Below are 26,989 nucleotides of genomic sequence, written 5' to 3' on the forward strand. Positions count from 1 at the left end.
AGAAATTGCAGTTTAGCTGTCCTAGTCAGGTGACCAGTGAAAATACAAACTTCAAAAAATCTGGTTACTAGTCACTGTAATCTTGATAAAGTTGGTAACTATCCTATAAAAATACCTATTCTGAAAGTGGCAACCACCATTAATGTCTGTAGTAATAGACACACATTTTGTATTCAAAGGGAAGAAAGAAAGAGATTCACATATGCTTATGTATTATCTGCCACTGATCCTTCAATAGCGAGTGGCACTGCACATTTATTTGTACCTCCCAAGGTTCAAACTATAGTTTAGCAGATATAGATTAAATCTCAGAAAAAAAATTCCTAACTGTTATAACAGTAGGGCAATGGAACAAAATGCCTAGGGAACTCATGGAATCTCCTTTACTGTAGGTTTTCAAAAAGGTGTCTGGATCTCCATTTGTCTTGGATGGTTTAGCCACAACGAATCTTGCATCTTGGCAGGAGGTTAAACTAGATGACACTAGCGGTCCCTTCTAACCCTATGGTTCTATGATACTAGGCTTTGATGGTCATTATGAATGGGCCACTAGACTATTTGGTGACCTCTTTATCTAGAGGTCTGCCCTTAACTTGATGTAGGTTTCTGACTTCCATAAAATCTGGTGCATTTGTCCCCTAGTGGGCCTCATCCAGCTTTTGTTGAAATCTAAGGAAAGATTTATATTAAAGTCTGTATACGTTAAATTCAGCTCTTGTAGAGGCAAAAAGAAGGGGGGAGAAATTGGCTGGCAGGAGCTATAGGAATAGGAATATGTGAATTCCTTCATCTCACCTGACCTTGACCAGAGTATGTGCTCACAGTCTCTCACCACGATCAGATAGAAACTTCAGGATAAGGAATTGTGAGATGTTCACCCTTTTGTTCGCTTTGGGCTGTCATTTCTCTCCTTAAGATTTACAATAATGTGTGTCACTGCTCACTATGATTCTGAAAATGTAAACTTTTATTTATAAGGAGAATACATTTTTCATAATGAATTATCAGAAAACAATTGGTGTAATTAGCAATTCATTTTGATGATATTTATAAAATCACCTTAGCAAATAATTAATCATATTTAATTTCTGAGCACTTTTTGTAAATTTTAGCTAAAATTAGAGATTTGCTGCAGAGGAAATTGTAGAATCACTCATATAGATCATTGTTAAAAAAGATATGATACATTTCTTTGCTCTTTTACATGTCTAGGTTTAACATGTCTATTGTATTAATATGTCCCTTTATTATTCTTAGCCTTATGTGGAGGAGATGTTAGAGGACCTAGTGGAACAATTTTATCCCCTGGTTATCCTGAATTGTACCCAAATTCACTGAATTGTACATGGACTGTGGATGTCACCCATGGAAAAGGTAAGAGATTTAATTGTATTTTTGTTTCAGTCTTCTTTATTTTAGTTTGCTATTTCATGCCCCATATGCAAAACCAGGTTAGCACTGATGAGCTGGGAGATTTGCTATAAACATTATTAATTATGATGATTGAAGATTTATACTGTGGTAACACTTATATGTCCCAGTCATGGATGAAAGACCCCATTGTGCAAGTCATTATACAAACACGGGACAAAAAGATGGTTCCTGCCCCAAGGACTTTACAATCTAAGACAAGAGACAACAGGTGGATATAGACAGATAGTCAAGGTAACACAAGGAAACAATGGGACAATATTTTCAGCTTAATAGGTAGTGGCAACAGCATGCCATCCATTTAACCATTGTCAAGTTTTATTAGGCATTACAGTAAAGGAGAGTTTAAGGAGGGCTTTGAAGGAGGACAATGAGATGGCTTAGCAGATGTTCATGGGGAGCTACTTCCAACAGGACAGGCAGCATAGGGAAAAGCATAAAGGTACTTGTTTGAAAATTTAACAAGTGGGTGATGAAGGCTGGCATTGTTGGCCAGTTGGTGATGACAACTGGTGTCTAAATAGCATATAAGAGTTGACAGATAGGGTGGGGGATACATGGTGAAGGGCCTGGAAAGTGAAGTCAAGTAACTTATGTTTGATATGATAAGAGAAAGTGGAGCCAATGGAGGAAGGCAAAAAGAGCGGTGACATGGCCACAGCGATGGGCTAGGAAAATTATCTTTGTAGCATTCTGAATGGTTATCAGAAATGTTATGGTCTGAGTGACAGGGAGGATGGTGGTGATACCCACAGTGATAAAAAATGGAAGCGGTGGTGAGGGCTTGGGGGAAGATTAAAAGCTCTGTTTTAGCCATTCTAATATTTCTGGAGTAGCTAGGTGGATCCCTCTTGTACCACCACTGTAAGCGTTAATGGGGCAGTTGTCCATGATGTGTCATATGGCTTGTACCTCACCACAGTCACAATTTGGTGATTATTTGATTTTCCATTTGTGGAGGAAATATACATACCTTAAATACATTGTCTGTATGCAGATGAGTGAAGTCCACTCCCTGTGGGGAAGGCAGAATCCTGGGACTTGTTTTGTTGGATCTTCAATCAGGTCTTTGTTTGGAGAATCATAAGTGGTCCACAATTCAAGCCAGTGAGGGCTGGTGTCCTTTCCATTGGCATGTAGCATTGACATATGGATCCAGAAAGGTTTCCTGGATATGGGTCTGGAGAGTGGCAGTGAATTCAGATCTTGGTGAATGAGATGAAAACCTTCATGTAATCTCCCCTGTTACGTGTGAAAGCAAAAGGAATGTCATCAAATGGGTGACTGAATGACCTTAAAGGACCTCCCAGTCAGAAAAGCAAGGGCAATAACATTCCATGTCAGGGCTAAACCTTCCTTCCAATAGGTCCATCGCTTCCTGGATATGGATATGCAAATTATGCAGCTCAGGTTCAGCCTAACCAACACAAAGTACAATTATACTACAAAAATTAACACTGAGCCTGCAAGCACGCAAAAATTACATTAATAAAACATTAAGTGTGACCTTCAATATAAAGAAATGTATTTTAACTCCACTTCTCATCTATGCCCCAGACTATAGGTAGTCTTAAATATATCTTAAATATATTTCTCATGGACCACTATTAAGATCCATATGTATCTTAAAAAAAACCCTAGTAATATTAAATAGTAAAACTTCTAGAAGTAACTGAAAAAACAAGTACATAATTTCCTTTCATAGAAACATGTAAAATGCTTCTTCAGATAATTATTTTATCTGTTCAAACAGCTGTTATGTGATAAGGGGAGGGATGTGTATATTAAAACAAAGCATGTCATCATTTGTATTTTATTTTACTTTATTACAATAACAATATTATTCATATTCTGTTCTCTATGAAATGATACTGTCTATGGAATATCAAATTTATAATTAAACTTATGAACTAATGGAAGATTTTTCGTCAGACAACCAGGTTCATAACACTGAGAGAGAAAGCTTGAGTATCATATATCTTCCTATCTTATTTATTTTAAAGTGTTCACTCACATTTCTGAAAACAAAACAAATCCCTGCCCAAAAATCTCTTTTAAACTTTTTCTCCTGAGACATCATGATCTGTCACACAGTGTACATTAAAATGAGTAGACCATTTTTCTGCTAAGAACTGAGTTGTGCAACAACAATTGGGATATACTTTGGTGCTTAGAAATGTCATCACAAACTGGGAAAGCAATGCAAACATCCCCTTGATTTAGACTTTGAGTTCTGGGTTTGAAAAAAACTAAAAGTGAAACTTAGCTGAAACTGATGAGTATCCCATGGTTTTGAGATACTGCCATAAATCTCTCCCTGGAATCTATGGCAAAGTAGGGACAGGGTTTGTGCACAAAAAGGCCAGGGGTCTTTCATGGTGTGAGTTAAGAGGAGAGAGAATAAGTAATGTATCCAGAATGGATCTATTGTTTTGTTCATAGATTCATAGATTTTAAACCCAGAAAAGTCCATTAAGATAATTTAATCTGACTTTATGCATAACGCAGTTAGGAAACCCCACCCAGTAATTTCTGCATCAAGACTGTGACTTTTGTTTGAGATGTAAGACGTCTTAAAAAGACGTCCACTCTTGATTTAGAGACTGTACGTAACAGAGAACGCACCACATCTGTAGGTCAGTTGTTCCAATGATTAATTACCCTCACTGTTTAAAAATTTGCATCTCATTTCTTGTCTGAATTTGTCCAGCTTCAGCCAAAAGATCTTTTTAGTGCCGCTGCATTGCATGATAGTACCTCATCCTCAATGTGTGACTTTGCACATGACTGTATTAAAATACATATTATTAAAATAAGCCTACCTTACCAAGCGATCCAGATTGTTCTGTATACTGACCCATTCCTATTATTATTTACCATTCAACTTGTTGAGAGAGGGGAGAAATAAATGGTAGTTTATTGTTAAACAGAAAGAGGGGGATCCTGTGATGGTTAATCACCATGCAGCTTTCAGCAAGGATAAAGCAGCTCAGACTCATCACCATGTAGCACCAGAGTCATGAACATTAAACATCACATTATCATTGGTCAGGCACTCATGATCTAAGGTGCCTCCTGCAGCAACAAGTTGAGCAGCACTATCTGAACAGCCCTCATCTTGAAAAATTTAGTCCAGTTCAGGGAGAGATGTTAACAGAGCAACACGCAGATCTTAATAAGATGCTACTGCGCACTCCAGCTGTAAAGAAATGTTTGTAATAAAGTGTTCTTCATATATGCCTAGGAGAAGGAGACAGAGTAAGTACCGGAGGGCTGTTGTAATGTTGCCTATGAAAGTATAAGGAATATTGCCTGTGGCTCTTTGACAGTGGAAAATGAGATGTTAGGATCTTCCCTTGCCACCAGCTACATGTCATTAGTTGCCTCTGTCTCTGCTTTCATTACTGCTGTAATGCTTGCTGCATTTTCCTTTTCTCCCAGACTGTAGCTATTACACCTTCTTTCCTTGATTTTGATCTGTCTCATTGAAATTTAAAAAAAAACATTTGGAAACCTACTTATTTGGGGCTTGTATTTTCTTTCTTTCTTTCTTTCTTTCTTTCTTTCTTTCTTTCTTTCTTTCTTTCTTTCTTTCTTTCTTTCTTTCTTTCTTTCTTTCTTTCTTTCTTTGCACATTCCCCACCTTCTTTCCAAAAATCCCCAAATGGACAGAAAACAGAAATGTTCCTACTCCATCCAACAAGACTATAGTACGTCAAAGAAGTAAAAGAACAACTGCACCATTAGTGGTGATTTTTGCCATTATTAGCTAAAGATCTATAGGTTTTGTTTATTTTTCCCTTAGAGATAGTCCTCCATGTTTCTGCAAGATCCAAGTTTTCTACCCCTCTCATGACAATTAATGCTATTCATCATGTGTTACACATTGCTTGCGATAGTTGAATTGTATGGTGCAAAGCAGTCTTAAAGTTGCTGTAGCTGACAATGGTGATCACCCTAGTGAAGAAGAACCTCCACTACCATAGAGCAGGCTAAGTATAACCTAGGTTTCTACTGCCATCTACCCACTCCCGCTCCCACTCCCAGCACAGGATCTCAACCAATGTATTTTGTGCTATTATAAAATTGGTGAGAAAATGAAATCCAACTGTTGCATTCTACTTAAACATTTTGGATTTTTTCATCAAAATTCAAACATGTATGACACATTGCTTGGTTTTATATTTATATATGTTATAGTTGTTATTTATTAAACATGTGCAATCTCTATTCTTATAACAAACAAATTCTAGTTAGAACAAATCCAATATATAGAACAAATACAAAAATACCATCCAGCAGAAACGAGAATAGATCAAGATATTTACACAATGCTTGGATTCTGGTATTAACCTCCATATTTCCAGCTAATGGATTTTTATGGCTCATGTTAAAACAAAACAAGCAAATGAAAGGAAATCAAAGCCAAGAGGGAAAAGAGCTGGAGGAGAGACAAAGAGGAGAGCAGATTGGGATGGAGTGCATGCATTTATCTCCTGTCTTTCATCCAAATCTCCTGCTGGAACATTTAGCCGACCAGGTCTCAGAAACTGTCCCAAACAGAACTCAAATATTTCTAGTGCTAGCCATCTATTGTAAGTGATCCTTTCCTTCACAGCCAGGCCTGCCAGTCCATTATACCAGCCTGTGTACCTAGGGGGCACTTACTTTGAAATGTAGCAAAATATGGTGTCTCACAACAAGACATTACTTGGTTTTAAATAGAAGGAAATGTGTGATTCAGTCAATTATCAAAAGCAAATATCCAAATCTGGTAGCTACAAAATAGAAGTTTAAAAAACAAACAAAAGAAAAAAACCCACCCTAACCAACAGGAAGGAAGGAAGGAAGGAATAACTAACTAACTAAATAAATTAAATAAATAAAAATAAAAAATCTAGCAGATCTATTGGTTATACATTTTAAGTAGGTTGAACATATATATTAGAATATTGGATTACTTTAATTTTCTAAATCAACATTTGTAATGAAATGCACAGATTTAAGCAGTGATATAATTGCATTCATGTTAACGCTGTGATATGTAAATAGATATTTGTTTCTAACAGGAGTGCAGTTCACTTTTCACACCTTTCATTTGGAAGACCATCACGACTACTTACTAATTACAGAGAATGGCAGTTTCACTCAGCCACTAGCACGCCTGACTGGATCAGATCTTCCTTCGACAATCAACGCCGGTCTCTATGGAAATTTCAGGGCTCAGTTGCGCTTTATTTCAGATTTTTCAATATCATATGAAGGATTTAACATTACTTTCTCTGGTAAGGGGCTGAAATGAGCTATTTGTATAAAGTGAAGAGAATTCAACTTTTTGTGAAAAGAGAGAGGTCCAAAACTGATTTGAATGAATAGTGTTTTGTAAAATAACACAATTGCTTCTTTTGTACCTTAAGAAATTAAATCCTTATATCTCTATTGAAGCATTTTTAGTACACATTTTAAGAAGTAAAAAAGGCAGTAAACTGTAAAGTATGTTACTGAGGGTGGGAAAAAAATGGAGCAAACCTAATTTCAAGTAGTGATATTCCAGATGAGCCCTTTAGGAAACTGCTCATGATGTACAGTTTGTTTTATGTGTCTGAGACATTTATGGCTCTTATAAGAATGGTAATGCATGTTGTGTTAGACATCTTACAAATGCTATGAGCATGTATTGGTCTAATTTTCAAACCTCAGCTGAATCACCTATTTACTATATGTGCATTCATTTTGTGTTTGGTTCTAAAGGCTAAATTGAGGGTCACGTGGAAATGTGAGCAAAATAATAGTGTGTATGGCAATAATAAGGTGGATAGAGAGTAAACAATTGACGTTCTTGCCACATAGAAGCTGATTTTTTGTTTGCTTGTTTATTTCCAGAATATAATCTTGAACCTTGTGAGGATCCTGGGATTCCACAATTTGGTAACAGAATAGGATTTAATTTTGGAGTCGGTGATACTCTGACATTCTCTTGTTCATCTGGATACCGTCTAGAAGGAACTTTGGAGATTATCTGTCTTGGTGGTGGCCGACGTGTATGGAGTGCACCTCTGCCAAGGTGTGTGGGTACGTGGTCAGCTGCTTTCATTTGCTTGTACGTGTAGTCATTGTCCATGGAGTTGCAGATATATAGCATGGATAAGCATGGTAACACACCTCTTAATTTTCACAGTACTTTTTACGTTTTCCATGTTTTTTCATTTTATTTCCTTTTTTAAAAATTCTGTAGTTGAACTGGCATACCAACTTCACAGACAATTCTTGGAGACACTTTCTAGGCACTTCCACTTTTAGAAGATAATGGTTCTTTTTTCCATAGTGGTGATTAGGTGCAGAAACAGGAATATAAATTTAGGCCAACATTTTCCAACTTGGATGCCAGACAATAGGCACTTAAATTAATATTTAAGCTTCTAGGTGACATCCATATGGGGGATGTAGAGTTAATTGTTGTTAGGGTATCTAGAGCTCATGTATCAACATTTTAAACATGCTATATTAATATAAATAAATGAATGAACATCCTGATTTTTAGTTTTACTGGGGATTCTCAATCCCAGTGAAGTTGCATCTGTATTATCTCTAACAATAAGGACATGCATTTAAGTGCCTAATTTTAAGCATCCAGGTAGGAAGATGTTGACCTCAGCAATTAAGGTGAAATCCTGGCCCCACCGAAGTCAATCGCAAAACTCCCATTGATTTTTGGATACAGGATTTCATCCTTATTTTTATAATTTTGTAGGAAATAAATGAGTAACTTTATTGTTTGAAGAGGGTTGTGTGGGAAAGCATCTCTGTTGAGGGATTTTTATAATATGATTGGTATATAAAGATGAAAGCAGATTTTTTTCCCCCTAAATTTGTTGTTGGTATAAAGAATATTAATTGACTAAATTTTGAATTATTCCTGTATTAATATTTGGTGAATCAAAGCCCTTATTCCGCATATATTCTGATACTTAACTTTACATAGGTACATTGTCCCAGACTACTCATGTGCATAAAGTTAAGCACATATATAAATGTTTGCTCGATAGGGGACTAAAGAAATGAATTAGTTTAGTAATTGGTTTAATGCCGCCACAGGCACTTCACATTTCTCTTTCCCTCTAGCTCATTTCTTCCCTGTGGGGTGAATAGCATTGAGTATCTGTGTTGGGAATGGGAAGGAAAGATCCTTCTTGTATGAAAGGTGGAATTTAAGTTTTTTTGTAGTTATGTCAGTCCCAGGGTATTAAAGAGACAAGGTGGGAGTGGTAATATCTTTTATTTGATCAGCTTCTATTGCTGAGAGACACAAGCTTTCAAGCTTGCAGAAGAGCTCTGTGTAAGGCTTAAAGCTTAATTCTCTCACCAACAGAAGTTGGCCCAATGAAATATATTTCCTCACCCACCTTGTTTCTCAGGTGGAATTTAAGGCCTTGTCTACACTACAAAGTTTTGTTGGCAAAAGTAATGCCCCTTTAATTAAAATGATTTAATTAAAACCACTGTTGCATGTCCACACTAGCTCCGTGTGTCAGCAGAGCTCATTCACGCTAACGGCTCTTGCAGCCAGACAGAGAGTGCACTCTGCTATCCCACTGTGCAACTGGCCAGAGTGTGCTTTGGGAAGGTTGGCAGTGCCTCATGGGGCAGGTACAGCGTCACATGGTGCAGGTTTCTCAATCCCATCATTCCAGGGACATCCTAGTATATTTTCAGTTGCTTTTTTCAACTGAAGTGGCGGGGAGGGAGGGAAGAGAGAGGAGAGTGGTGTGTCTAGGGAGGGAGAGACAGCAGGCTGACCGACCTATCCTGAGGCAAGGGGAGCCCACAAGTCAGCGCCCGGCTCTGCTGGGCACCGCAGTCTCTCCTGAAGCAGCCCAGTCTGCCTGCCTGCCTATGGTTCTCCCACAGCCTCCTCAGCTGCCCGGAGTGGCAAACTGATCAGCTCTGTGAGCTCTCTGTGCTGAGGAATGTCAAAGCAGCACAGCAGTCCGTTCTCCCCTCCTCCCACTCCCTGCAGCAACAGTCCGCCTGCTGCTCTGTTCCTAATGCAGGGCAGAACAGGAGAATTCCAGGCTGATGATTTGCTCTTTGTTCCTCAAATGGAGCAGAATGCTCAGCTGTCAGATAGTTCCCAGAGCTCTGAAAGTGGAGGGGCGCATGCCTGCAGGGCAGCAGAGATCAAAATAGTGAGCAGAGCTGCTACTGGTGGAAGCCAGTTATCTTGACAAAACAAAGAGTGGTGTCTTAAAGCTGCAAAGCGTCACTGTGTGCTTTGCCACAAAGAGCTTTATGCCCTCCTGAGGTGGTTTTATTTTGTTGGCAAAAAACAGAGTTTTGCCGCCAAATGTAGCTTTGTAGTGTGTACACCTCCCCTGTTTTGTTTGCAAAAGGCAGCTTTTGCTGACAAAACTTTGTTGTGTAGACGAGGCCTAAGACTACTCCAGACTTACCTTGACAGACCTTTAAAAGCAGAATAAATTAGTAGCTATTGCTTAAAGATAGATCAGAAAAAAAACCCTGAAATTTAAATTTCCTGAGGTGGAGAAAAGTGTGAGCGAGAGACAGAGAGCGCTACAAATTAGCTGTGAATTATCTTCTAATAAACCTTTGTGTTTTGTGTGTTTGTGAAGGAATAGTCCTCCCACACAATATGGGTCTATTTTAATGAATATTTCTTCCCACAGATTGCTCCTCCCATGGATGACATTGTCTTTAAATTGTTTACCTTTGTTGTATTGAAAATAAATTAAAAAAAGATTTTCTGAAAAGTAAATCTTTTGGTTTTCCCCATTGTTTACCACATTCATCCTAATTAGAAACCTAGGTTATGGTTACTGCTGTTGAGATGTTTCACAGCCTCCACAGAATGATTCTCATTATCTTATGTGCCTTAGCCACCCTCAGTTTTGTATCAATTACAAATATATATATATAATCTCATGGGCATTCCTCAAGCAGAAGACACTACATGTATCAAATAGATTATTCCCTGTAAGTGATTCAGTCAGTTCTGATAATTAGTAACACATAAAGGATATTTTTTTTAAAATGACATTTAATTAATTTTGCTATAATGATGTACTTCTGAACTTCCCTGTCTACCCACCTTCCTGACACATTGGTGTCTGAAAGAAAAGGAGTACTTGTGGCACCTTAGAGACTAACAAATTTATTTGAGCATAAGCTTTCGTGAGCTGTAAGCTTATTCTCAAATAAATTTGTTAGTCGCTAAGGTGCCACAAGTACTCCCTTTCTTTTTGCGAATACAGACTAACACGGCTGCTACTCTAAAAATTGGTGTCTGACACATTTTATCAAGATGATGTCCCTGGTTCAATATGAAATTTAAAACCCATTTTTTCCCCATGTGCTTCATTCTTCTTTTTCTTGCCCAATATTTGGGTTTAGAATTTGCACCTGTTCTGTAACTTCTAGTTCCTCAAACCTAGGTTATTGGAAATAATATTTTATTGTTTTGTGAGAGAAATGGAAATTCATATCAATGCTTGAGAGATGTGTGTGTGTGTGAGAGAGAGATCTACTGAACTTGTGCTATATTGTAAAATATAAGTTATCCAGTGAAAGGGGGGAAAGGCTAAAAATTACACCTCGGAAGTAAGGACTGGAATATTTGCCTTAGTATCATTAATTATATTATCTATCTGTATAATTGGTTCTAATGTGGACAAAAAACTATACAAGTCTCCCATTTTGTTGACACAAATATTTGCATATAATATGTAAATTTCCTGTCCTGACACCGAACGGCAGCAAGGTGTATGAGATTTAGGGTGTGTCTACATGGGAGTTGGTGGTAGGAGGGGTTAATCTGAAGCTTTTGATGCACATCAGATAACTTGCAGAATGCAAGTCACACCAATTCCATGTGCATGGAATGCCTGTTCTATTTTAAATTTACTGTGTGAACACACAACAGTAGTTTTCTGTGAACTAAGGGCGAAGTGTTCTCAGGATGTATCCAGTGGTCCTTTGCTTTGCTGCTGAACAGCATGTATTCTGGGAATTGTGAGAAGCCAGATGAGTTCAATATTTTTTTAAAAATACCATGATTCTGCTATCTCTGCCCCATATTTCCTTTGCGGGCAGGGTTCCGCCATTTTTGAATTGCTGTTTTCCAGCATGGATCCAACAATGTTTCACAATGCTGTGGTGGCAGGTGTGAATATTGTAGTGGTTGCTTGGGCTGTATTATAACAGTAAAAGTTGGACCCTTTCAGCATTGAACTTGTTAGTTGCACCACTGAGCAGGTTATGTGGGAGCAAGACAGTGTTCTGTGGCAGTAGCTGCAGCTCCTCCAGCATCAGGAGAGCACTCTGAAGTGTTGACAGCAGGATGAGGAAGTGGACAACACCCAACTGTTGGAGCTAGAGGTCTGGTTCCTGGATGAGTGATGCAGCATACAGCATCTTTTATGGGCTGAGAAACAAGCATGGATTGCTGGGAGAAGATGATTCTGCAAACCTGGGATGACCAACAATGGCAAGAAAACTTCAGGGTGGGGAGAGGCTACTCTTTTTGAGCTCTGTGTAGAACTGACCTTGGAGCTGCAGTAACAGTATATCAATATGTTGTCCCCCCATACCTGTTGAAAAGCAGGTCACCACTGCCATCTGACCACCCCAGAACACATCCAGTCTTTGGCCAACCAATTGGCCTGGGGAGAGCAATTTGTGGGGTCATTCTTATGCAGGTCTGCTATGCCACAGATTCTCATGACCCCATGAGTCTCAAACCTGGGTCTGCAAGGTTCCTAGTCAACTGACACCTCTCTGCTCACATCCAACTGCTCAGTACTCACCCATCAAATGGAGAGACCATGACATCTGAAGCAACTTCATGGAAACTTCCCCTGGCCATGGCTGGAGGAACACTGGGACCTCTGGTTGTTCAGGGCTTCCTATTAAACCCAAAGAAAGGCACAGGAAGTTGTCCTCACAACTTGCCTCTGCATGGCTGCTGCTTGGACACCTCACCCAACATTTCAGACTCTAACCTGCCTGATTCCTGGTCACCTGACTAGAGTCTGAACCCCTGTCCAGACTAATTCATTTGGCTTCTGCCTGATTGCAGGTAACCTGAACACAGTCCTCCAGAATTAGGTTGCTAACCATTAGTCCCAGCTGCCTGTGCCCCTGCCCTGATATTGGTAAGGTGTTGTCCCACTAGGTTAGAAAACTAGGTACTGCTCAGGCAATTATTGATGGCTTTGCACACATAGGATTCCCAAACTATACTGGGAAATTGATGGAAACCATATGCCTATCATTACCTCTGTTCCCGCCTTCCCTCCCCTCCTCCTCTGCAAACCCCCCCCCCCCCCCCCGCAACACACACACCAGGGCACCAAATTTTATAAACAGGAAGGGGTATTTCTCCATGGTGCTCCAAGGACTGGTTGACCTCTGTATCAGCATCTTTCATAATTCAATTCTATTTAGATTAGTGGAGAAAGAGTGGGATCTTCAGTACTTCTGAAAGTTAGTTTCTTTATTCTGTTGTGGGCTTGCCTCTGATCCCTTTGAAAGGTAGATGGTGCTGTTTATGAAATAGGCTGGAAGCAGCAGGAGAAAAACAACAACGTTCCCACCATTATAACTGCATATTGTGTTCTGAACAGTACTTGAGAGCAAGAGAGAAAGTCTTAACAATAGGTGGAAGGCTGATGTTCAGAGACATGCTTGGCAGTTTGAGCAGCCGGCAAGCTGTCCCACAGAAAAATTAGGAAATATTGTTAGGGATGTGTATTGTTCGTATTTTAAGTCTCATGTCTGAACATATGCAGCTATTAGTTGGTGGAGAGGGGTATTGGGATAGATACATTTTTGAGCACTGGTAGATTGTGTATGGATGGTGGAAATGAAATATTCCTTACGTATTTTTGTGAAACCCTATATATTATCTCAGTGTTGTTTAAATTATTTTCTGAGTTAAATGCAATAATGACTCATAACAGATGGATTGTAAATGGGTTTGATTATGAAATTACAAAAAAAGCAAAATTTAATTGAACCAGTGGGGAAAAATAATTAAAATAAATTTAACTAAACAATCTACAATAACCAACTATAAGCAAACCTTTAATTAAAGCAACAGTGCAAAAAAACTGAAAGTGCAACAGTATAAACTGTGCAAACAGAGCAAAGTTGGGGGTGAAAGGAACATAACATCAATGGTGAATATATGCCTTCCCTCTGCCTCTTCTCGCCCATAAACAAATAGGAAAACAATCTGGTTTCGGTGTTCAAGCAGTTAGAAATGTAAAAAGCAAATATGCAAAATTTGGAAAATTACATTATAACTTTTTTATCAATAAACTAAAGTTTAATTATTTAGACAGGTAAGAGTTAGTTTCCTTTAATATGAGTGTGTCTGTTTAAAAAAAACCCTAATTTTTAGCACATGATTGCCAGAGAGCAAATCCTGCCCAGCTTTTCAAGGTGCAATTCTTCAAAATCTAGGGATTTGCATTTTCGAAGAAGTCCAACTGAAATTCAGTAGGATTTGGGCATATAATTTAAGCTTTTTGGAAACTGCAGCCGAGATAAATAAATAACCCTGGTCTAATCTGTTTTGTTTGTATTATTTTACATATTCTCTGTCTTCTTCCTTTGAGCACTTGCAATGATTTAATGGGCCATTAATATCTGTAAAACTGCAGCCTACTGTATGCAGAATGCATACTTTAAAAGTTCCCTAATTTTTAACATCTGGTCAATGAAGGGATCCATTCTGTTATTGACAGGTAAGTAAGTAAATTGAAGAAATACTATAAACAGAAGTGAGAATAGGCAGTACTCAGCAATGGGACTTAAATATTTATATAATTCTATGAGATAAACAATGCCTCTGCCACCAAGCTACACCCTCTTAAGCAGCTCAGCCAAAGAAGTTCAGCTTGGTGGTATAGTGCTGGTCCACCAGCTTTAGATGGGTAGGGGAAATTCCCCACTGTTCCAGACTTTGCAATGGAAAATCACATCTTAGAGTTACTTGAATATGTCAGTAAAGTAGTGGATAAAGGAGAATCAGTGATGTTTTTATTTAGACTTCCAAAAACTCTCTGATAAGGTCCATCACAAGAGGCTACTACAGAAGATAAGTAGTCATTATGTGTGCACTCATCTAGAATAAAATATGAAGTACTGCTCACTCCATCTCCAAATGGAGACTGCTGAACCAGAAGGAGTTCAGAGAAGGGTGATGAGAATCATAGAATCATAGAATATTAGGGTTGGAAGAGACCTCAGGAGGTCATCGAGTCCAATCCCCTGCTCAAAGCAGGACCAACCCCAACTAAATCATCCCAGCAAGGGCTTTGTCAAGCTGGGACTTTAAAACCTCTAAGGATGGAGATTCCACAACCCATTCCAGTGCTTCACCACCCTCCTAGTGAAATAGATTTTCCTAATATCCAACCTAGACCTCCCGCACTACAACTTGAGACCACTGCTCCTTGTTCTGTAATCTGCCACCACTGAGAACAGCCTAGCTCCATCCTCTTTGAAAGCCCCCCTTCAGGTTTTTGAAGGCTGCTATCAACCCCCGCTCTCCACAGTCTTCTCTTCTCCAGATTAAATAAGCCCAATTCCCTCAGCCTCTACTCATAAGGCATGTGCCCCAGCATCCTAATCATTTCTGTTGCCCTCTGCTGGACTCTCTCCAATTTGTCCACATGCTTTCTGTAGTGGGGGACACAATACTCCAGACGTGGCCTCACCAGTGCAGAATAGAGGGGAAGAATCAATTCCCTCAGTCTGCTGGCAATGCTCCTACTAATGCAGCCCAATATGCTGTTAGCCTTCTTGGCAACAAGGGGGCACTGTTGACTCATATCCAGCTCTCATCCACTGTAATCTCCAGGTCCTTATCTGCAGAATTGCCACTTAGCCAGTCGGACCCCAGCCTGTAGAAGTGCATGGGATTCTTTCTTCCTAACTGCAGGACTCTGCACTTGTCGTTGTTGAACCTCATCAGATTTCTTTTGGCCCAATCCTCCAATTTGTCTAGGTCACTCTGGACCCTATCTCTACCTTACAGTGTATCTACCTCTCCCTCCAGCTTAGTGTCTTCCACTAACGTGCACTCCATCCCATCATCCAGATCATTCATGAAGATGTTGAACAAAACTGGACCGACACCTGGGGCACTCTGCTTGATACCAGCTGCCAACTAGACATAAAGTTCAATTACCCATTGAGCCCGGCGATCTAGCCATCTTTCTATCCGGCTTATAGTTCATTCTTCCAATCCATACTTTTTTAACTTGCTGGCAAGAATATTGTGGGAGACGGTATCAAAAGCTTTGCTAAAGTCAAGATATATCACATCCACCACTTTCCTCATATCCACAGAGCCAGTTATCTCATCATAGAAGGCAGTCAGGTTGGTCAGGCATGACTTGCCCTTGGTGAATCCATGTTGACTGTTCCTGATCACCTTCCTCTCCTCCAAGTGCTTCAAAATGGATTCCTTGAGGACCTGCTCCATGATTTTCCGGGGACAGAGGTGAGACTGACCGGTCTGTAGTTCCCTGGATTTTAAAGATGGGCACTATATTTGCCTTTTTCCAATCATCCGGGACCTCCCCCAATCAACACGAGTTTTCAAGGATAATGGCCAATGGCTCTGCAATCACATCAGCCAATTCCCTCAGCACGCTCAGACGCATTAGATCCAGACCCATGAACTTGTGCATGTCCAGCTTTTCTAAATAGTCCTTAACTTTGTCTTTCACCACTTAGGTCTGCTCACCTCCTCATACTGTGCTGCCCAGTGCAGCAGTCGGGGAGCTGACCTTGTCTGTGAAGACCAAGGTGAAAAAAGCATTGAGTACTTCAGCTTTTTCCACATCATCTGTCACTATGTTGCCTTCCCCATTCAGTAAGGGTCCCACACTTTCCCTGACCTTCTTCTTGTTACTAATATAGCTGGAGAAATCCTTCTTGTTACCCTTCACATCCCTTGCTAGCTGCAACTCCAGTTGTGCTTTGGTCTTTCTGATTACACCCCTGCATGTTTGAGCAATATTTTTATACTCCTCCCTAGTCATCTGTCCAAGTTTCCACTTCTTGTGAGCTTCCTTTTTGTGATTAAGCTCACCAAAGATTTCTCTGTTAAGCCAAGCTGGTCACCTACTATATTTGCTGTTCTTTTGGCACATCTAGATGGTTTGTTCCCTCACCCGCGATAGGTCTTCTTTAAAATATAGCCAGATCTCCTTTCCCCCTCATATTAGCCTCCCAGGGGATCCTGCCCATCAGTTCCCTGAGCGAGTCAAAGTCTGCTTTTCTGAAGTCCAGGGTCCATATTATGCTGCTCTCTTTTCTTACTTTTGTCAGGATCCTGAACTCGACCATCTCATGGTCGCTGCTGGCCAGGTTGCCACCCACTTTTACTTCCCCTACCAATACTTCCCTGTTTGTGATCAGTGGGTCAAGAGGAGCATGGCCCCCTAGCTGGTTCCTCCAGCACTTTCACCAGGAAGTTGTCCCCAACACTCTCCAAAAACTTCTTGGATTGTCTGTGCACTACTGTATTGCTCTGCCAGCACATGTCAGGGTGATTGAAGTCCCCCATGAGAACCAGGGACTGTGATCGGACAACTTACAGAAGTTTCCAGGAAAAAGCCTCATCTACCTCATCCTCTTGGTCTGGTGGTCTATAGCAGATGCCCACCACAACTTTGCCGCTCTCGCCTCTAAACTTAACCCAAAGACTCTCAGCACGCTTGTCATAAATATAAAGGAAGGGTAAGCACCTTTAAAATCCCTCCTGGCCAGAGGAAAAACCCTTTCACCTGTAAAGGGTTAAAAAGCTAGGATAACCTCGCTGGCACCTGACCAAAATGACCAATGAGGAGACAAGATACTTTCAAAGCTGGAAGGGGGGAGAAACAAAGGTTCTCTCGGTCTGTGTGTTGTTTTTGCCAGGAACAGAAAAGGAATGGAGTCTTAGAACTTAGTAAGTAATCTAGCTAGATATGCATTAGACTCTGTTTTGTTTAAATGACTGATAAAATAAGCTGTGCTGAATGGAATGTATATTCTTGTCTTTGTGTCTTTTTGTAACATAAGGTTTTGCCTAGAGGGATTCTCTATGTTTTGAATCTGATTATCCTGTAAGGTATTTACCATTCTGATTTTACAGAGGTGATTCTTTTACTTTTTCTTCAATTAAAATTCTTCTTTTAAGAACCTGATTGCTTTTTCATTGTTCTTAAGATCCAAGGGTTTGAATCTGTGTTTACCTAGGCAAATTGGTGAGGATTTTTATCAAGCCTTCCCCAGGAAAGGGGGTGTAGGTTTGGGAGGATTTTGGGGGGAAAGACGTTTCCAAGAGGGCTCTTTCCCTGTTATATATTTGTTAGATGCTTGGTGGTGGCAGCAGTAAAGTCCAAGGGCAAAAGGTAAAACAGTTTGTACCTTGGGGAAGTTTTAACCTAAGCTGGTAAAAATAAGCTGAGGGGGGTTTTCATGCAGGTCCCCACATCTGTACCCTAGAGTTCAGAGTGGGGAAGGAACCTTGACAACACTTTTCTCCAGTTTCATACTGGAGCTCTGAGCAATCATACTGCTCTCTTACACACAGCGCAAATCCTCCACCTTTTCTCCCCTGCCTGTCCTTCCTGAACAGTTTATACCCATCCATTATAGTGCTCCAGTCATGTGAATTACCTCACCAAGTCTCTGTTATTCCAATCACATCATAGTTCCTTGACTGTGCAAGGACTTCCAATTCTTCCTGCTTGTTTCCCAGGCTTCTTGTGTTCGTGTACAGGCACCTAAGATAACTAGCCAGTTGTGCTACTTATTCAGTATGAATCAGGAGGCCTCTCCTTCCTCCTTCTGACTCACTGGTGGCTAGCTAACTGGGAAACTTCCTCCTTCTGATTCATTGGTGGCTAGCTGCTTTCTTCTTTTAATCTGGGGTACTGATATTTCCCCCAACTGGCAGTCTAGTAACTTTTCAGCTTCTCTGATTATCAGTAGCATTGCTATTTGTTGCTCCAATTCAAAAATCTTTTCCTCCAGCACAGTCACCAACTTCCCCTTCACACACAGGAAGTCCCGTCTGACTTCAGGCAAAAAAGAAAACATGGCACAGCCATTTCATCATGGTCATGGTGGAATCACAAGTAGAGGTTAACCTGGAAAGAAAGCCTCTCACATTCCCTTTCTGAACTCCCTCTGAAACCTCCTGTTAAGCACTTCTGGTTGTGACTAATTTATGTGGGTTGCCACTCTTACTTGGAAATAGAATAATCCCTTTTCATTGTAAACAATGCTTTGTAAAACAAGTGTTTTCCTTTAGTTTAATGCCTTAACCTGCCCCTCCTCTTGCACCCATTTAAAACATTTACTTTCAGGGAAAGAGGAAATGAGTGGGAGAAGTCATGAAAAGGAATGAAGTGGTAGAAGATGGCACTTTAATCAGTGTCATGATGTAGGCCCTATCTAACCATCCTAGAACATGCCCGCCATTAATTTGTTAAGTATCAGATTTCTTCAACATTTCTTCAGATTAAAAGGTACATTACTTTTTGAGTGGTAACATCAATATGAATGGGTCTGCTCACAAAGTAAGTCACTACTTAGCATGAGAAAGAATGACAAAATATGGTCCTAAATAATTATACATAAATTCCAGCTGTAAACATGTACTTATTTCTTTGGCGGATTAAGTGAGTGTTTAAACTATGCCATTAGTATATACCAGAGAGCATTTATCCAAATATTTTGTTTTCCTCTGAATCCTCTGAATGGATACTGGGTACAATTCCTTTCTCAATTTGTGTAAATGATTTCCAATATAAATTCGCTAATGGAAATGTGAATATTTGTTAAATTAGTCATAAGCAATTTTAATGTCTTAGACAGGAGTTTAAGAATCCTGTTGCAATGTAATCCCTGAATATCAGTGTCCCTGTGTGCCTGTGGCTAAATGATTGCACTGTAATCTCTAATGAATGTGTAACATGCTTTACGCATGTACTCCAGCACCATAAACATTTCCTTTTCTTGAATGTGTGGTAAAAGTGTGGACTTAAAGGGTTAGACATTTAAATGGATAATGAGGTTATCTACAGTTACACTAGACAGTGCTAATACTACTTGCTGCTGCTTCTACTAATAACCACAATGGAAAGTTAGGCCCTCAGGATCAGGGAGTAAGCTAATCAGTGATGAATAGATGTTGGTGTATCAGGGTCACATCCTCTCCCTGTCTGCGTATGCTGCAATGCCTCAATTTCCCTTTTTTCAATCACTGACCTAAATGGCTGACCACAATGTTAATATTCAACATCCGCATACACGGTTCCCTCCAAGGATTTCCTTCACTTTTGTGTCAGGGCTTCCCAAGTCCTTATGGCTCTTGTACTGGGCTTCTCAATCTTCAGTCACCATTGTACTTCTCCAACGGCTTTTCTTGTTGAGTCTCCCCATCTTTGGCTTCATGCCTGACCATCAGCTCTTGCAGACCAGCGTGGAGAGCTTTCCCCAGCACCTCCTGTTCCTTGCGATTCTCTCCTGATCTGTTAGTCCCTCCCAGAGAGACAGGAAGACTTATTTCCTATATCCTGTTAGTCACATGCTTTGTCCCAGTAGTGTCCCAGGACTATAGCTTACATCCATCCCTCAGGACAATATCTCCCAGAGTTCCCAGCTTTTAAAGGTCAGAGTCTGTAATGGGTGCAACTTCCTTAGATACATCTGGTATTGGCAGCTGCTGGACAGAGGCTAATGTCCTAGATGGACCCTGGTCCAGTATATCAACTCATTTTCTATCCTCCTATGTAAACTCTGTGCAAAGCTCAAGTGAATGGGCTTTGCACAAAGGATCGGAAGGGGTTGTGAGGTGTTGAGGGAAAAAAACTTCTGCCTTCAAATCAGTGGTTAAGTGCAGCTGTATAACCATCACAGTTAAGTTACTACAGCTTATGGGAGCTTTAGTAACAGCTAGGTCTGCTGTATATCTACTGGGTTGTTGGAGATCCTGTACTGCCTCCAGCGCACCAGCAAACACCTCCAAATGGAGTCAGGTTTCAGAGTGGTAGCCGTGTTAGTCTGTATCAGCAAAAAAAACGAGGAGTACTTGTGGCACCTTAGAGACTAACAAATTTATTTGGGCATAAGCTCTGATGAAGTGGGTTTTAGCCCACGAAAGCTTATGCCCAAATAAATTTGTTAGTCTCTAAGGTGCCACAAGTACTCCTCAGTTTTTTTCCAAATGGAGTGTCATTACTTGTCCATTTGTATGCAGGACTCAGCGGGTGGGGGCATTGGTGGCTAGATGTGTGTCATGTCTGAATATGGTTCCTTTTGTTAGTTTTAAATGTGTTTTAAATTAGTGAATATCTCCTTGTTCTTGAATTATGAGAAATGGGAGATAGGAATTATCAATTTAACTTCTCTTTACTATTCACTTGTGTATGCCTCTACTATCCCTCTTTGAACTAAATACTCCTGATATGAATATCTTCTTATCTGGAAGTTTTTCTATACCTCTGCATATTTCTGTTGCCATCTCTGAATCCCTTCTTTGTACACTATTTCTGTTATGAGACAGGGAGACAGAACTGAATATAGTTTTGCAAGTGAGGGCATCCCATCAGCTTACACAGTGGTGTTAAAACATAATCAGCATTATCTTCCATCCCATTTCTTATTCATCTTAATATTTTGTGCACTTTTTTAGACCACTGCTCTGCATTGAGCATAGAGAGCTCCCCAAATTGATATCTAGGGTCTTTTCTTGGGTAAATACAGTTAATTTAAAACCAATCTATGTGTATTGTGATTCCTTAGTATTATTCCTTACAATGCACATTACCTTGCATTTCTCAACACTGAATTTTATTTTTCATAATGCTTCCCTCTCACTCAGGCTACATCTGCCTAGCATACCTCTTGCAGCAACATGCCGGGTATGTTTAACTATGTGGCACAGTGAACAGCAGGCTGAGTCTACTCTGAAGTGTGTAGCAACATGTGTCAGTGAAAGGCTATGCTAAGGGGGAGCCAGCAAGCAAAGGATCAGCAGCTCCTGTCTGCTGGAGCCTTTCCCTGCTGTCTCCCCATTGCTGGAGCTTTTCCCTGCTTTAGAGAGCTACAACAGCCTTTCCTTGCTGCAAAGAAAGACTCATACAGCAGGGAGCTGCTGGTGCTTTTCAGAAGTTCAGTGGTTTCTTTACTGCCTAAACAGTGCCTTACCATCTACATTGCTATTTATACCCATGGTGGGGGGCACATAGTGTATGCATTCTACATGCCACCGAGAGGAGTGTTCCATGTAGATGTACTTTCAGCTTTGGAATGAGCATCTGCAGGTTAGTATTTTGTTTGTACTTGTGTTGGGCCCCAGCCTATTTATGTGAGCTAGGGGTTATTAGTTCTCAAGTATAATAATACTTTAAATTAATATTGCTATCTATTTTCTTGCTGATCATTTTAGCAAAAACATTTGACTGCTGTGGGATTACTTGCTGATTTTAAGCACAATACCACCCCCATCTGACTCTGATGCCTTTCATCCCAAAGCACTTCACAAAGTATATGAATGGTACTGTAGCACTGCTGCCTTGCAACTTTTGTTCAAAACTTATGGAAAGCAAAATTTAATACGGTGATGCTAGTGCAAATCATTTCTCTTACAACAAAACTTATTGAAGGATATGATGTTCTCACACACAGAGTGGTTGAGCTCTTACAGAAATCATGGTGCCATAATTCATAGATACAGCAATGACTATGACCAAGTGCAGTGTGCTTTTAATATGTTAGTCAGATTCCATTTGTTTTGTCTTTTCCATTTTTGTCATCTGAGATCCAAGAAATTATCAGAGTTGATTCAATAGGGTGATTTATTTTCTCCTCCTTATAAAAGGAAATCCAGTCATTTTGATCAGCACAAAATAAAAGCAGGAAATGTCATCTTGGTTATCTTCCTTGTTAAGGTAAGGTGAGCGTCCAACATCAAATGTAGATCTGCAACAAATGGAGCAACGCTCCTGTTTAAATTTCTTCAACAGAATAGGACCCTCCTGTAAAGCTGCAGCTTAAATTCATTCTGCAAAGAGCTCTAAAACAACTGGAGAATTGCTGCTGGGCTCATAATTCAGATTATACCTACTAAAGTATACTTCAGTCATAATTCAGTCCCTTCAGTATTTGTTGTCTTATTTTCCTGTCTCTCTCATAAGTTCATGTGAATGAGGGGGGTGAGAGGGAGGAGAACAAGATTAAAAGCTTTGGGGAATCAATTTGCTGTCCACTAAATTTAGATTCTCTTATTCAGGTAGCTGTTGACTTGAAGTCTATTACCTCTGTTGCCCAAAGACAAAATCTTTTTAGGAATGCATCATTTGCTTTCCAATCAAGCTTTTGCTGTATGGTTTCCTTTTCTGAGCAGGGGATATGATCATCATCACAGAATATGAAATTGCCATTTACAGATCTTATCTTCTCCATGACTCAGACCCTGGGGGATCCTCTTTGAAGAAAAAAGAGGGTCAAATTTCAGTTCATAATTGAGCATCATACTTTCCCATTCCATAATTATCTGTGGTAAGCTTTTTGTCATCTGAATAATGAGAAATCACACACAGTCCTTTTAATATTCTTAATGTGACAAAATCCTATTTATTTCAGATTTGTTTGCAAATGATTGAATAACCCAAACAAAATGTATTACATTTCTCAGTTGCAGTGACAGTGGTGTTTTAAGGGGATTACAACATTCAAATAAAAAACAGACTATTGTTTAAACTCATCTTTTCTATGAAGAGCTACATAAAATTTTGAATATATACATGACCAAAGAAACCTAACTATTATTTGTTACAAGATCAAGTAGCCAATGAAACCAATATTTCCCTTTCAATATTTCTTTCTGGGAATTAAAAACAAATCTTTAGCTGACCTTTTAATTTTTGGCAGGGTCCTGAAGAACAATTTATTTTGCTTACCCATATCTCCCCATTATATATAGAACCAGGGTTTGCAGTAAGGATCGCAAGATGTTTCTTGCTATTAATCTCATTTGTCACTTTCTCACTTATGAACTTACGTTTCTTCAAGCTGTCGTTTCTAGAGTAATAATAAAATACAGTGAATTCCTGGCCACTATATGTTAAAGGAATGTTTGCCATTGACTGTAGTGGAGCCAGAATTTTGCCCATAGAATATAAAATCTAAGCAAGGTAACTTGATAGAATGAGACATCAAAACCATCCAAAAATGCTTGGGCACATTTTTAAATCGTGACTCTTCTTCTAACATAGTCTCCCCTCACTGTCCCTCTGTTGCTCCTCATTTATCCCTACGTTGACCATTTTATTTTCTCCCCCTTCTATTTGTCTTTCTTTTTCTTCCTCTCTTTATCTATTTCCCCTTCAGTTTTTGTCTCCCTCTTTTTTTCCCTTCCATTCTTAGCCCTCTCTTTGTGTCCCTATCTTCTTCCAGTCCCTTTCCCAAACTCTTAATTTACATCTATACTGGTTTCAAGCTTGTGAATTCTATTTCACTCAGTGTCTTAATATAATTATTCTCTCAGCATCTGTGTACACGTTGTGACAAAGTTCCTCCTCTGCCTTGGTGGGTCCTGCACTTCTTGGTGGATTTGCTCACCTCAGAGGTTCACGGAAGCCCTCAGTTTGGCCACTTCTGCCAGTGGCTCAAACCTGCTGTTCACTCAGCTAACCTCATCACTGGCCAGCATGGGTAAAAGGAGGAGAACAATCCCCACAGTCTCTGCTGACCCACCTAGTGGGTCAGGGGATAGGCCAGGGATCTTCCCCTCTGGTGGGACCTACAGTCCAGGTCAACTCCTCTTGTATCAAAATAGGGAGTTGGGTGGATTGGGGGAACCCAGGCCTGCACTCTACTCTGGGTTCCAGCCCAGGGCCCTGTGGATTGCAGCTGTCTACAGTGTTTCCTGTAAGAGTGTGTGACAGCTACAACTCCCTGGGCTACTTCCCCAGGGCCTCCTCCCTGCACCTTCTTTATCCTCACCACAGGACCTTCCTCCTGATGCCTGATAACTCTTGTATTCCTCAGTCCTCAAGCAGTATGCCTGCTCACTCTCAGCTCTTTGCGCGCATCTTGCTCCCAGCTCCTCGCATGCACCTCACTAACTGAAGTGAGGTTCTTTTTAAACCAGGTGCCCTGATTAGCCTGCCTGTCCTAATTGATTCTAGTAACTTAATTGGTTCCAGGTGTCCTAATTAGCCTGCCTGCCATAATTGGTTCCAGCAACTTCCTGATTGTCCTGGAACTGCCCATTATCTTGCTCAGGGAAAAGGGACCTGCTTAATCTAGGGCTAATGTATCTACCTTCTATCACTCTCCTGTAGCCATCTGGACTGACCCTGTCACTATGGAAATCCATCCCAGTTTAGTTTTATGGTTTAATAGGTTATTGATTTGTTGTGTTCATATCTGCATGATTGGATGCTAATGGTATCAGGAGTCTTTTAGTGTATTTTAAGCTGAAACTATTTCAGAGATGCGTTTTAACCAGAATCCCTCCACAGTGTTTCGGAGTCAGAGTGAAGAATAACTTTCTTGTGGCCAACAGTATCCATAGAGGTAGTGCCCACACATTGAGTGTCCTCATGCCTCCAATCCAGGGCATAAAAAGGCACCAGCAGGGCCATCCCCATCCATGACTGAGTTCTTTCTTGCCAGCTGTGGCTGTGAGTTGGGATTTGCAGTGACTGCTTCTTTGTACACTGTGTGCCCTTCTTTTATATGCAAATTCTATAAATGAATAGTTAGGTACTTAGTTACATTAGGGCTTGTCTATACTTACAGGGCTTCAGTGGTGCAGCTCTGTCATAGAATCATAGAACATTAGGGTTGGAAGAGACCTCAGGAGGTCATTGAGTCCAATCCCCTGCTCAAAGCAGGACCAACCCCAACTAAATCATCCCAGCCAGGGCTTCGTCAAGCTGGGACTTAAAAACCTCTAAGGATGGAGATTCCACCACCTCCTTAGGCAACCCATTCCAGTGCTTCACCACCCTCCTAGTGAAAAAGATTTTCCTAATATCCAAACTAGACCTCCCCCACTGCAACTTGAGACCATTGCTCCTTGTTCTGTTATCTGCTACCACAGAGAACAGCCTAGCTCCATCCTCTTTGGAACACCCCTTCAGGTAGTTGAAGGCTGCTATCAAATCCCCCCTCACTCTTCTCTTCTGCACACTAAATAACCCCAGTTCCCTCAGCCTCTCCTCATAAGTCATGTGCCCCAGCCCTCTAATCATTTTAGTTGCCCTCCGCTGGACTCTCTCCAATTTGTCCAGATCCCTTCTGTAGTGGGGGGAGCAAAACTGCATGCAATACTCTAGGTGTGGTCTCACCAGTGCCAAATAGAGGGGAACAATCACTTCCCTCGATCTGCTGGCAATGCTCCTACTAATACAACCCAATATGCCATTGGCTTTCTTGGCAACGAGGGCACACTGCTGACTCATATCTAGTTTCTCATCCACTGTAATCCCCAGGTCCTTTTCTGCAGAACTGCTGCTTAGCCAGTCGGTCCCCAGCCTGTAGCAGTCCATGGGATTCTTCCTTCCTAAGTGCAGGACTCTGCACTGGTCCTTGTTGAACCTCATCAGATTTCTTTTGGTCCAATCCTCCAATTTGTCTAGGTCACTCTGGACCCAACCCTACCCTCCAGCGTATCTATCTCTCTCCCCATCTTAGTGTCCTCTACAAACTTGCTGAGAGTGCAATCAATCCCATCATCCAGTTCACTGATAAAGATGTTGAACAAAACCGGCCCCAGGACTGACCCCTGGGGCACTCCACTTGATACCGGCTGCCAACTAGATATCGAGCCGTTGAACACTCCCTGTTGAGCCTGACAATCTAGCCAGCTTTCTATCAACCTTATAGTCCATTCATCCAATCCATACTTTTTTAACTTGCTGGCAAGAATACTGTGGGAGACGGTATCAGAAGCTTTGCTAAAGTCAAGATATATCACATCCACCACTTTCCTCATATCCACAGAGCCAATTATCTCATCATAGAAGGCAATCAGGTTGGTCAGGGAAGACTTGCCCTTGGTGAATCCATGTTTACTGTTCCTGATCACCTTTCTCTCCTTCAAGTGCTTCAAAATGGATTCCTTGAGGACCTGCTCCATGATTTTGCTTGGCACTGAAATGAGGCTGACCGGTCTGTAATTCCCTGGGTTCTCTTTCATCCCTTTTTTAAAATATGGGCACTATATTTGCCTTTTTCCAGTCGTCCGGGACCTCCCTAGATCACCACAAATTTTCAAAGAGAATGGCCAATGGCTCTGCAATCACATCAGCCAACTCCCTCAGCACCCTTAGATGCATTAGATCTGGACCCATGGACTTGTGCACGTCCAGCTTTTCTAAATAGTCCTTAACCTGTTCTTTCACCACTGAGGGCTGCTCACCTCCTCCCCGTACTGTGTTGCCCAGTGCAACAGTCTGGGAGCTGACCTTGTCTGTGAAGACCAAGGCGAAAAAAGCATTGAGTACTTCAGCTTTTTCCACAT

General features: G+C 40.6%; 1 protein-coding gene across 2 annotated transcripts in view; it reads left to right on the forward strand.

The window, feature by feature from the left end:
- CSMD3 (CUB and Sushi multiple domains 3) overlaps nucleotides 1–26,989 on the forward strand; it is a 1,174,472-nt gene that overhangs the window by 735,069 nt on the left and 412,414 nt on the right. For both annotated transcript variants that reach the window (XM_037892097.2, XM_043539165.1), the window contains 3 exons: nucleotides 1,258–1,374; nucleotides 6,501–6,716; nucleotides 7,315–7,503. In XM_037892097.2, the coding sequence (XP_037748025.1) occupies nucleotides 1,258–1,374; nucleotides 6,501–6,716; nucleotides 7,315–7,503 (522 nt within the window). The remainder of the gene's footprint in view (nucleotides 1–1,257; nucleotides 1,375–6,500; nucleotides 6,717–7,314; nucleotides 7,504–26,989) is intronic.

Source organism: Chelonia mydas, chromosome 2, assembly GCF_015237465.2.
Source record: "Chelonia mydas isolate rCheMyd1 chromosome 2, rCheMyd1.pri.v2, whole genome shotgun sequence".
NCBI lineage: Eukaryota > Metazoa > Chordata > Testudines > Cheloniidae > Chelonia > Chelonia mydas.